Source organism: Lepisma saccharinum, chromosome 3 (assembly GCF_977018435.1).
Source record: "Lepisma saccharinum chromosome 3, izLepSacc3.1, whole genome shotgun sequence".
Taxonomy (NCBI): domain Eukaryota; kingdom Metazoa; phylum Arthropoda; class Insecta; order Zygentoma; family Lepismatidae; genus Lepisma; species Lepisma saccharinum.
Genome location: NC_139231.1, coordinates 72,819,765 through 72,832,319, shown reverse-complemented (window position 1 = coordinate 72,832,319; position 12,555 = coordinate 72,819,765). Strand labels below are relative to the sequence as shown.

The window sequence follows — 12,555 nt, the reverse complement described above, 5'->3', positions numbered from 1 at the left end:
CAAAGTTTGTTTTAAACACTTCATGCTCCGACAGGCTAATAGGGACTGAACCTACACTTTAAACTGGGATCCAAAAAACTGTGCTTCTGCCAAGGATCAAACCTTCACCTTACTTACAAGGGACTGACATCACCACTATGCCATTGGGGTGGGGGGAGGGCAAACAGGCATTCCAAACTGGAATACTGTGCAACATATTGTCTACATCACTACTTAGAGCCCTAAATCTACCCCACCTAATCTAACAAACAAAGTATTTAGGGATATAATCCGTGGCGGTCCCTCCATGGAACAGAGGGAACAGGCTGTTCCCTTCTACTTATGACCCTTTTTAGCTATTTAACTATCTATAATAACATAATAAGAACACTTCCTTCTTCCGAAATCAACATGCTCTGGTCTGACGCCAAGTATTTCCGACCACGCGCGAAGGTAAACGATCCTCATGGTGCCACGTCCCACCACGGAAGCTGAACTCTCTAGCTGTTCCCTACGACGAGAGACATAGCGAATTCGTTTTCCTTCGAGTTTTTGCTATGTGCTAAAGTTTAATTGCGACGTAGTGATAGTTTTGAGTGTAGTAAGTCTATAGTTTCCTAATCTCATTGCAAAATTGTGTCTGCCAGTCATAACGAACTGGAATAATCTTCTACAGTCTAAGCATCTGCTAAATGCCTCGGCTAGACACTGCGAAATAGCTTCCAAGGGAACAGCTCGCGTCCACCTGTTCCACCAGCCCCAAGATGCACGCAGTGGCAGAACAAGAAAGCGAATGTTGCGAGCGTAGGGTTGCAAATGTTGTATGATGGACCGGCTGAAGACGAAAGCTTTTAGTTCATTGAACTTTACAGAAAAGACAGCAAATCAACACCTATCCTAACCGAATTAAAAACTAAAACGAAATCGTACACAAGGCATTTTCAAACGAGTTACTACAACTCTGTAAAATGATTAACTGGATACTCTTCCAGTGGAAATTATTGTTGTCCTTCTTTGTTCCCAAGAAGGCAGTTTGGAACAGTTCCGGTTTTGTCAAAATTTCTACAAATCTAGCGGACGTCATGAAAAAACTCGGCCACCTGAACGCCATTATTGCATTGGGGACGTTTGAATTACAAGAATGCTCAACTCTACAAAAGAAAATGTCAACTAAATCTACAAATAGAGATATGAAACAGGTTTCGACAATACATTTTTCCTCTGATCACTCATAAATTGCTTTTATTAATTTTTTCTTTGTTGCACATCAACAATTTTGTTTTTAATGTTTTCTGTACATTATATCATATTTGCTTTAACATTGGTAGCCTATTGTCATAATTTTAACATGCTTCATGTATGTCACTTCTGACAATTTGTAACATATATATCGTATGTTTATTTGGCTAATTTCAACAAGGGTTGAATTTTACTTGGTCTACTGTATTATATTACGACAGGTATGGGAGGGGAGGGGCTAGTGCAGGTCACCTGTTCCCCTGCGTGATTTAGCACCGCATGCTACTGGATATAATACACATATACACCTCACATCACATAATGTAGCAGCAGCAGCTGTTGATATCAAAGACAAGCGTAAACAAATGGCTGCTAGCTAACAAATTCAAATATCTTGGAGTGTTTGGAAGAGAAAATTCATTCTCTAGAAAAAATACAGTAAGTAATCATCAAGCTGATGAAACATGTTACCAGATATAGTAATTGAACCATGTAAAAAATTCATATGGGTCATTCCATGCCAAATGAACCAATTTTAAAATAATTGGTTGCATGACCATTTTAGAAAAAAATCATTTTTAGTACATACGTTTGTACATGTTTCTAGATATCAAAACCAATGTTCAAAAACAAAAAAATGTCTTTAGTTCTACTGGGGCAGCCATTTTTTCCAACATGGCGCATGGCTTTCTTTGCTCATTTAGCACTTTTCAGAAACCTTAATATCTCAAAAGCCATTAGAGCTAGAGACTTGAAACAAAATTCATTTTGTAGCTAATGAAGTATACTTTCTACGATATTCAAGTATGTTTTGCTTAAAATTGTAAGTACGAAAATTATGCTGAAAATTGTGGTAATGATAGTTAAAAAATTGGAGTTTAAACCCGATTTTTTCAATGAACGGGTTTATAGTCAAAGGCTTCATTTTTTTTCATGTGTAGACCTGCCTACAGGGTGTCTGTAAATAAAATATCAGTGCTTAGAAATTCAACCCTTTTTTACAGAATGGGCTCAAACATGGCAGTTTATTGAATTTTGACAGTTTTCGGGGTTAAATATCTCAGATGGGTTCTCTTGAAAAATTCTGAAATTTGGCATAAAGGAAGCCCTGCATGAACCTAACTCACAGTAAAAATCTCAACTTTTAGATTCAACTTGTTTTGGTCAATATAAGGTAACGTATGTCACCTAATTTCTGACATTGCAAAGTAAGGTTAAACTACATCCCTTACTTAGAATAATGAAGTCTTTTCTTTCTCTTTTTTAAAATTTGGGTTAAATAAAGCCTCAGAAAATATAGTAACATAAGGTTTTAATACTTGACTTACCAGAAATTGAAATTACAATGTATGACAATTGAAAATCTGTGAAATCTCTATGCAAAAGGTTTGATTTATTAGGTACCAATGACCAGTTGGTACCTAATAAATCAAACCTTTTGCATAGAGATTTCACAGATTTTCAACTGAGCTTCCCCCCCACATTTTTTAAATGTAGCCGTACATGCAGCTTAAGATAGACAGTGGAATGCCCAGGAATTTCGAAAGGTTGGGGATGGGGGTTACATTTACTTTTTAAGAATAAAGCCCTGTTTTTGCCACATTATCCTGCCTTTGACGTAATTGTTTATGGAATACTAGGCTAAAGGTATTGGATTATGACCCCCAACCATACCCTCCTTGGGCAATCCACTGAAAGTAGGCTATTTATTTTGGAGGGTCAAAGCTGGTAGAATTTATACATATTTTTTTTTCCTCAAGAAAAGACATTCGTTGAAGTAGATGTGAGTCATGCACAGCAGAAGATTCAGAGACATGTTTTGATAGGATGTGAGGCAAGCCTGAAACTGATCTGTGCATGGACAATCTCTGCTGGCATTCTTCCTTTGCCTAATGTGCCGAGAGTAGTGACTTGTGAATGATCGTTATCTGTGACAGGAAATGGAGTGTTCTGTATAATTTTTAACTGGAGAGTACTGTCACAAATACACTTTTGGTAAGGTTCCCAAAGACCTAATTAATCTTAACGAACTCAGTGAAAATGATAAAACACTTCTTATGTGAAGACTACAGGTGGATGGCTTAGAGACAATATGCAAATACCATTGAAAATAGATTTTTATATGGTAAAGTATGTTGTGCCTACCACTTAAAGAAAAAGTTAAGTAAGGGAATTTTTAAAATCAATTTGCATCATATGGTAAGGCAAAAAGAGTCAGGTAAGCCTTATACCAGTTAAATCAATATACCTGACATGTTGGAGTAAAATTTTCATATCTGGAGAAAGTGACTCACTTAAATGCCAGAATGGAAAGTCATTGTGCCAACACAAGAAAAACTAAAGGAAATGCATGAAGTCTGTTCTGTTTTTGATGTGTCTCCTGTGCATGGAGTGCAAAGGAAACTGGATAGTTGCTTTTCACAAAGTATTAGAACTGAAGAAAAGGAAAGCAAGTGTGATAATCCTTTGCATGGCCAGTAGAATCATATAATTGAAATTATAAGAAAAAAAAAATAAATTAGCAAAAACTAATGTTGAAAAGGTCAGAATCATCAGTTTGATTGTTACCACTTGGTCAAAAAAAATATATGTGATGAATTGAAAGTTTCTGATAATTTACTTAGGGACTTAGTGAAAGAACAAAGAATTCTTCCTGATTTAACAAAGATAATGAATAGCAAACTGGAGCTGACAACACCAACTGGCCATTGGTACCTAATAAATCAAACCATTTGCAATGAGATTTCACAGATTTTCAATAGTCATACATTGTAATTTCAATTTCTGGTAAGTCAAGTATTAAAACCTTATGTTACTATATTTTCTGTGGCTTTATTTAACCAAAATTTAAAGAAGAGAAAGAAAAGACTTAATTATTCTAAGTAAGGGATGTAGTTTAACCTTACTTTGCAATGTCAGAAATTAGGTGACATACGTTACCTCATATTGACCAAAACTAGTTGAATCTAAAAGTTGAGATTTTTACTGTGAGTTAGGTTCATGCAGGGCTTCCTTTATGCCAAATTTCAGAATTTTTCAAGAGGACCCTTCTGAGATATTTAACCCCGAAAACTGTCAAAATTCAATAAATGGTCATGTTTGAGCCCATGCTGTAAAAAAGGGTTGCATTTCTAAGCACTGATATTTTATTTACAGACACCCTGTAGGCAGGTCTACACATGAAAAAAAATCAAGCCTTAGATTATAAACCCCTTCATTGAAAAAATCGGGTTTAAACTCCAATTTTTTAACTATCATTACCACAATTTTCAGCATAATTTTCGTACTTACGATGCAATTTTAAGCAAAACATACTTAATATCATAGAAAGTATACTTCATTAGCTACAAAATGAATTTAGTTTCAAGTCTCTAGCTCTAATGGCTTTTGAGATATTAAGGTTTCTGAAAAGTGCTAAATGAGCAAAGAAAGCTATGCGCCATGTTGGAAAAATGGCTACTTCAGGAGAACTAAAGACAATATTTTTTTTTGAACATTGGTTTTGATATCTGGAAACATGTACAAACATATGTACTAAAAATTATTTTTTTCTAAAATGGTCATGCAATCACCATTGGATCGTTTGGCATGGAATGACCCGTATGTAGAGTACCATAATTAGTTCATAATTAAACATTCACAACTTGGGTAAAAGTTCTTGCAAAGGTTTGTTTTATGCTAGTAATAATGTTTTTGTTAGGTTCATGCTATTTGTAATATTACGTTTTTGTTAGGTTTGTTGCTTTTTTTTTAACATAATAGGGTGCGTCAGCACTTTGGCTACTTTGCACCCTTCACATTATACGGGGGCCAGCCCCTTATCATTACAAATAAAAACTCTAAAGTTGCATAACTAAAAATCTTAAAATCTTCTGACTTCTGTTAAAAGCTGAGGCTGTAAACGGGCACTCAGCACACACAAGGACAAAAAAACAGGACAGCACAAAAAATTATACTGGCCATAGTGCCAGTTGCCAGAGCCTTGTTAGTCTTCAGTCCAGGGTGTACTATGTGGAAGTGAGGTTGACTTTTGGGTGCCTACATGGAAGGTACCCCTTACACCCCAGGTTTGTTGCTGCTTGGACATTTTTCTTATGTTTGGAGTAGCAGCATTCCAGTACATTTTATTAGTTGATATCTGTGTTGTATTCAATGTGAGAAAAAAAACAATTTTGAAAGTGGTCACATTTCGGAACCAAATATCTCTTATTTGTGCACTTCTTATCTAAAATATATTTTGTAATGGTTTCAAATGTTTAATGCTTTTTGCAACTTACATACGACTATTAGAAGTGCTTCAGAATACTGGAAATGTAAATTTTGTGAAGGCATTCTTGGTTTCCAGTTGATTTGTACATGAATTTTGCAGCTTTTCATTCGAGGCTCGAGGTTTTTTTTTTAAAAAAAAAAAAAAATTTTCTGGAGGAAAAACAGGATGGTAAAATGTACACATTTTAATGTAAAAACTGTTTTGTCAGCAATACTTATGTTTGAAAAGTAAGTAAATAAACACATACTATGCAAATAACTTACATAATATGGTGATATGTATCACTGCACTATACTGCAAACAAACAGTCATTTACAATTAGAAGTTATTCATTGATATTTTGCTGATGAATGGATCTTTAGTACAGACTTCGATAATGGTTCCGATTGTTTTATGATTTTTTGAAATTCTCCTAGCAGAAAGACAAATTATCGTAGAAATTTGGCAATCATTGTCCCACGAAATTTGAACCTTCCTTCAAGTATTGAGCACTGTTATTTATGTTGCGGAAAACACAAATTAAAAATTACCTTATGCAAGCATGTGTGTGCTTCCCATGGACAACGTATTTTCCGTTGACAAGCGACTGTACGAATTAATGTAGAAGTAAATCGGACCATTAACAGAATGCATTTAGGGACTTTATTTTAATGCTAAGAGAACCAAACCTGAAATGCCTAACCTAACTACGAAAGCATATATTGAACAAAATCTTAGGTATTCTCTATAACTCTGCAGTATGTGTTAACAGAAGTAAATCGAAATCGAACCGTTAAAATTGCATTCGTAGCATGATGAAATCGCAATAAAACAAAAGGAACATAGACCACAATTCTATGCTGATAAGTCATTGTTACAAAAAAAGGACATTTTCATGTTCCGTTCTATGTTTAGAAAAATTGGGACAGACTTAAAAAAGGGACGTCTGGTCACTTTAGGTTTTGTGCTGGAGACCAGATATTATGTGATCCGATGTTTAAAGCTTTTAAGGGCATTATTTTAATGCTAAGAAGCCTAAACCTCATCCACCTAACCTAAGAATGAAAGGATTTATGGGTACTTTATTAATGATAAGAGCCCTAAACCTGTCCCATCTAATCTAACAAGGAAAGCATTCAGCGACGAAATACCCCTTTGCACCCCATGCATGTGAAGTAGATGGCGGCAGTAAGCAAGATGACAGTAAATGAATGGCTGCTCACAAACAAAAAATTCTGTAGGAGTATAAAGAAATACTAGAAAATGCATTGTAAGTAATCACTGATACCTTGAAGGTCTCACTGCAGAATATGGGCTGCTTTTTTCCTCTAAATAGATGAACAAAATTTGGTAAATATGCGATATCGCCCGGACGGATTTCTTCAAATTTACAGGAGAAAGTACTTACTGAAATGAGTTTCTTTAGCATTCTGGACGTTTTGGGAGGTATTTTCTTTCACGGAAAGTAAAAACTTCGTAGTTTAATGCTGCCGAACAAGAATTAATCACTTTTTACGTAAGAAATTGGCATTGCCTGCCACATTATGCCGTTGTTTACATTGTGTGCGTGCAGATGGCACCGTGCTAAGTTTTTTCGATGACTTTAGGGGTGAAATGAGTGCTAATGGAACCTAACCTAACAGGCCTAACCTAACCTTGTGTGAATGGTTTGTGGGGCTAGCCGTGGATGGTTTTTGGGGCTAACGTCAATGGTTTGTGGGGCTACCCATGGATGGATTTTGGGGCTAACGTCAATGGTTTGTGGGGCTACCCGTGGATGGTTTTTGGGGCTAACGTGCATGGTTTGTGGAGGTAAGGCATAACTTCACCTTAAAGAATGTTCCGCAAGGCAAAATGGTAAGTACCAGTGGTAAAATTAAGGAAATAAATGAGTGAAAGGTGTCCGGGCGTTATCGCATATTTACCCAAAATTTATATCCCCTGAAAGTACATACCTTCTACTTCCATTTTCCAGTGTTACTTTTGGGATTACTATTATATTATTGCACGTAAAAAATGTTTTTCTTGCTACTAAAAGCAATGCATTTCTCCATTTGTTCGCGTCCATATTGTTTACGGGCTCAAGTGTTGTGCGATAAGTGACACCCTTTGTTTCGCGGCATTCGAGTTGATTTGTCGCTCCGGATTCCACCCACACACGCACAGTTTCTTTCATTATTTCAGATGAGGAATGCTTACAAGGTTAGGTTAGGCCTGTTGGGTTCCAATAGCATAAATACAATGAGAAATGTTTTTCCTGCTACTAAAAGCGGAGCGAATTTACAATATAGAGAAAATCTCCAATTTTGTTAATTTTCGGTATACTAACTAATTTTGACCTCCTAATCACGAATCTGTTGAAAAAAACCGGGAAATTTGAAAAAAAAAGCCGATTGAATTTCTTATATATATATATATAGGTGTATATGTGTAGTTTTACGAACAAAAATGTAATCTCCTGTCATTGTGTCCAACCACGCCGTTGTTTTACAAGAAAATGATTTATACTGTTAAATTCTAGTACGATCCCTATTTTTTCGATGAATTTAGGGGTGAAATGAGTGCTAATGGAACCTAACCTAACAGGCCTAACCTAACCTCGTGTGAATGGTTCGTGGGGCTACCCGTGGATGGTTTGTGGGGCTACCCGTGGATGGTTTTTGGGGCTAACGTCAATGGTTTGTGGGGCTACCCGTGGATGGTTTTTGGTGCTAACGAACAATTTTTCATCAAAATGTACAATTTCCAGACGTGAGCCCCGGTTTTTTACAACAGATTCGTGATTAGGAGCCAAAATTAGGGTACTATTATCGTACGGGTAAAACACCTACGAATCATATATTTCGGACTTCTTTACATTGCTAACGTGTTGCGGAACATTTCTTAAGGCAAAATAATGCATTTCTAACTAAGATAATGTTTATTTTCTCTATTTACGAGTACTTACTGTTACTTGTTGTTTCGAATCTGTAACACATTATGGCCGTCATAGCATACAGGTTTAGGGGGCGTTCTGAGAGTGTTTTGTCGATTTATGCAGTGGTGCAACCTCGTTCACCGGAAAATATCTACTTTCATGCCCCTATTTGAAATTATGCTAGTACGTCGCATTTACGTGTAGAACTTGTAAAATAACCTTGCGATTTACCACGTTCATTGTCCGTACACAGCAATTCGGAACCATCTTTATTTCGCAATTCGGAACCATCTTTCTTTCGCAATTCGTTAATGCTCTTCCTTTACGCACAACACTCTTGCAACCTTGAATATTGACGTCAGACGAGGAATGCCTACGTGGTTAGGTTAGGTTCCATTAGCATAAATACAAAGAAAAAATAATATTTTCGCTAAGAGACGCGTTACATTTGTATTGCCTAACATGAAAAAGGTTTCTCCTGTGACGTCAGAACACAATGTTGCTAGAGTGTTGTGCGATATGTGACACCCATTCGGGTCGGAACCATCTATACGAGGAATTCCTACGAGGTTAGGTTAGGCCTGTTAGGTTAGGTTCCATTAGCATAACTACAAAGAAAAATTATTATTTTCGCTAAGAGACGCGTTAGCTTGTATTGCCTAACATGAAAAAGATCTTTCCTGTGACGTCAGAACACAATGTTGCTACAGTGTTGTGCGATAAGTGACACTCATTCGGGTCAGAACCATCTTTCTTTCGTAATTCGTTAATTCTCTTCCTTTACGCACAACAATCTTGCAACCTTGAATATTGACGTCAGACGAGGAATGCCTACGTGGTTAGGTTAGGCCTGTTAGGTTAGGTTCCATTAGCATAAATACAAAGAAAAATTGTAAAAACAGCTCTCTCCTGTGACGTCCGAACACAATGTTCCTACAATGTTGTGCGATAAGTGACACCCATTCGGGGAAAATGGCTTGTTCCGAACTCGACAGGTGGTTCTAGTGAAAACACGGCGAGGCTGAAACACTGGCTACGGGGTTCCATCGTCTTAACACACGGAACATTGCACTCACATGCAAAAAGCAAATGGCGGGAGCAGAAACAGCGTGTCGGACAGAGATTTTCGCAGAAAACAAAACGCATTCACATTAAAATGGATCAAATCTACATTCAGGAACTTCCAAAACGCTCAAGAAAATGTTTTCCGTAGGTACTTTCTCCTGTAAATTTGAAGGAAATTTGAAGGGATCCGTTTTACCCATACGATAATGTTACCAAAATTAGTTAGAAATTGGAGACTTTCTCTATATTGTAAATTCTTACCCTAAAAGCAAAGCATTTCTCCATTCGTTCGCGTCCATATTGTTTTCGCAGTTTCTTTCATTATTTTGATGAGAATGCCTACAAAGTTAGGTTAGGTTTCGTTAGCATAAATACATTATTTTGATGAGAATGCCTACAAGGTTAGGTTAGGTTTCGTTAGCATAAATACAATGACAAATTATTATTTACGCTAAGAGAACTAAACCTAGCTACCTAACAACAAAGGCAATTCTTGCTTTTAATAGATTTGTGCAGGAATGTTCTTTATCCTTCGTTCCTACGATTTCAATAGCACCCAACCTGGATACTTTTTTCGTTTTTTTTTTAAAGAAAAAAAATTTCCGCACCTTAAAACTTGCTTTTCTCAATTACTAACTACAAAACGTTACCAAAAAAATATGAACCGTGTTCCTCCTAAGCAGGCCATATTCTGCAGTCTTACCACTTTGAAGTATGTGTCAACAGACATACTTAAGTAAAACATTAAAATACTGACCAAGGCAGAATTTATTGTATAAAAGATATATAACTAAAAAGGTAACATGTGAATATTCGTCTGAAGAAGACCCTGTTAAGAGGGTGGAAACGTTACCTTTCTAGTGTATATATTTTTTATACTATACTATACTGCCTTTGTCAGTATGTTAATGTTTTATTAACATGGAAGCAAGGCTTAACAGCGTTAACATAATTAAGATATTGAATCATGTAAAAATGCCTGTGCACCATCATAAATTAAACAATCGAAACTTGGGCCACATATTTTGTTTCATGAACCAATGAGGTCTATCGATAAAACTCAACAAATATTCCAGGGGGTGTGGATAGTCTTGTCATCGGACAATTTTTACTGTTTTCTTCGTGGGAACATTTTCCGTACATTCAACTGTAATTGGCTTAATGAGTACAAAATTAAACCAGCACCTTAAGGCCCTAACATATATCTTAATGCGCATTATGGCTATTTAAATCAATCTAAAACTATTCTTTCGTTCGTTTTCCCTTTTTCACACACCCATTACATACATACATATATAATACAGTACATGTAATTACTATTGCTGGATCGAGTTTCTCCTTCTTTGCTGTCTTTCTTTCCTTGTTTTGCACGCATTCTTATTTTCTTTACACCGTTCTATTTACTTTTACGTAAACAGTGCGACATTTTTGTTTTCAATCAAAAAGTTCAATCCAATAATGGTCACACTTATCGCATAACACTTGAGCAACCTTGTGTTCTGACGTCACTGGACAAAGCTCTTTAATTTTAGGCTAGATGCTTACGTTGTCAGGTTTGGCTAGCTAGGTTTAGTTCTCTTAGCCTAAATAATAATTTGCATTGTATTTATGCTAATGGAACCTAATTTAATAGGCTTAACCTAACCTCGTAGTCTTGTTCCTCTGACGTCAGAACACAAGGTAGCAAAACTGTTGTGCAGAGAGGAAGACCCTGCAATAATCTGTGTTTCAATGTGATGGTAATGGCGGTAATAGTGCTACTAATTTTCTTCATTCATTCCATCCACCTTTTATGGGGCTGTTCATTGCCAAATTTTCCGGTGACGGCGCCACCCCTGTCGTGTCCTTAAATACTTTCGTTCGTCATTTGGATGCACAAATCATTTAGATACCTCAAGGGTCACCTCTGAGCCCTCTCTTATTCAATATTTATACGAACGGACAATCTATTGTCATTTGCCAATGGCATTGGTGGCGATCAATGGCGTTTTCAGGAAGACAACGCCACTATACACACTGCTGAGTCCACTATCTTCTGGTTTCTGGACAGGAATGTGCATGTCATTGATTGGCCTGCGATTTCCCCTGACATTAACTCATGGAAAACCTGTTGGGTCTTCTGTGCCGTTCAGTGTACGCCAATGGAACCCAGTACAACAACGTTCATGACCTGAGGAATGCTATCGTTGCTGCATGGGATGACATTGATGCTAATCTATTGAAAACGCTGGTGGACAGCATATGTGATCGGGTCTTCAAAATGGTGTACTGCCATGGTTCGTGTATTGGCTATTAAAGCAGGTCTGGGATGCCGTTCTTATCATTTTGCAACAGTAAACGTGATCACTTTTAAGGTTCGTTGCTTTGTACCTTCTCCTTGCCTGCACATGACTTCTGGTCAACAAGTTTTCTCTTTCTGTACATTACGTAAGCATTGTAATGTGCTGTGTGCCTGTACCTGTAACTTAGTAAACGTGTCCTACTTACTTTTTGATTCGTTTTTATCAGTGGCGTCTCCTGACCCTGAACTTAAGGCGTTGGCAAAGAAGGAGTGTTAACCCCTCCCCTTCTCAATGTGAACAAATGTTACAAATTTTGCCCGAACATTTTTGGTGTAAATTTAGAAATATTTAGAAAAACATTAAATTACATAAATTATTTTAAATCAAGTAAATACTTCATTTAAAATATTAATCGTATTTGAAGGGTAAGGAGAAACAAGGACTGCCAAAGAACAGTTTAAACGAGAAAATTAATGTTCAATACTTCGCCATACAATTAATTTTTAAAGCACGAGTTTCAATGATCTTAACGTATTTCTAATTCCAGTGGGGGAGAAATTCTAGTTACTTGGGATATTGTATGTATTATACCTAGTCTGGCCATAAATACTGTTACACACTATTTGGTGAATAAATTGAATATGGTTTCAGATTATTAAATGTTCTTTTAGTATGTTACAGTTACATATATTACACATAAATAGCACCATTCAGTTTTAAAAATGTACACTTTCCGAAAGTTTGTAACAGTATTTGTGGCCAGACTAGGTATATTTATCAAGCCACTTTGGCTAAAAGCTTGCAACCAGAGGGGTCTGCTCGTT

At 36.6% G+C, this 12,555-nt stretch overlaps 1 protein-coding gene across 3 annotated transcripts in view; it reads right to left on the bottom strand.

Annotated features, from left to right (window-relative positions):
• Positions 1 to 10,894, bottom strand: part of LOC145985129 (uridine diphosphate glucose pyrophosphatase NUDT14-like) — a 50,116-nt gene extending 39,222 nt beyond the window's left edge. The window contains exon 1 of one of the 3 annotated variants that reach the window (XM_083118770.1): positions 10,767 to 10,894. In XM_083118770.1, coding sequence (XP_082974896.1) covers positions 10,767 to 10,824 — 58 coding nt within the window. In that variant the 5' untranslated portion in view covers positions 10,825 to 10,894. Of the gene's footprint in view, positions 1 to 10,740 lie in introns of all 3 variants that reach the window. The other 2 variants (XM_083118773.1, XM_083118774.1) reach the window with 2 other exon arrangements.
• Positions 10,895 to 12,555: the final 1,661 nt, after the last annotated feature.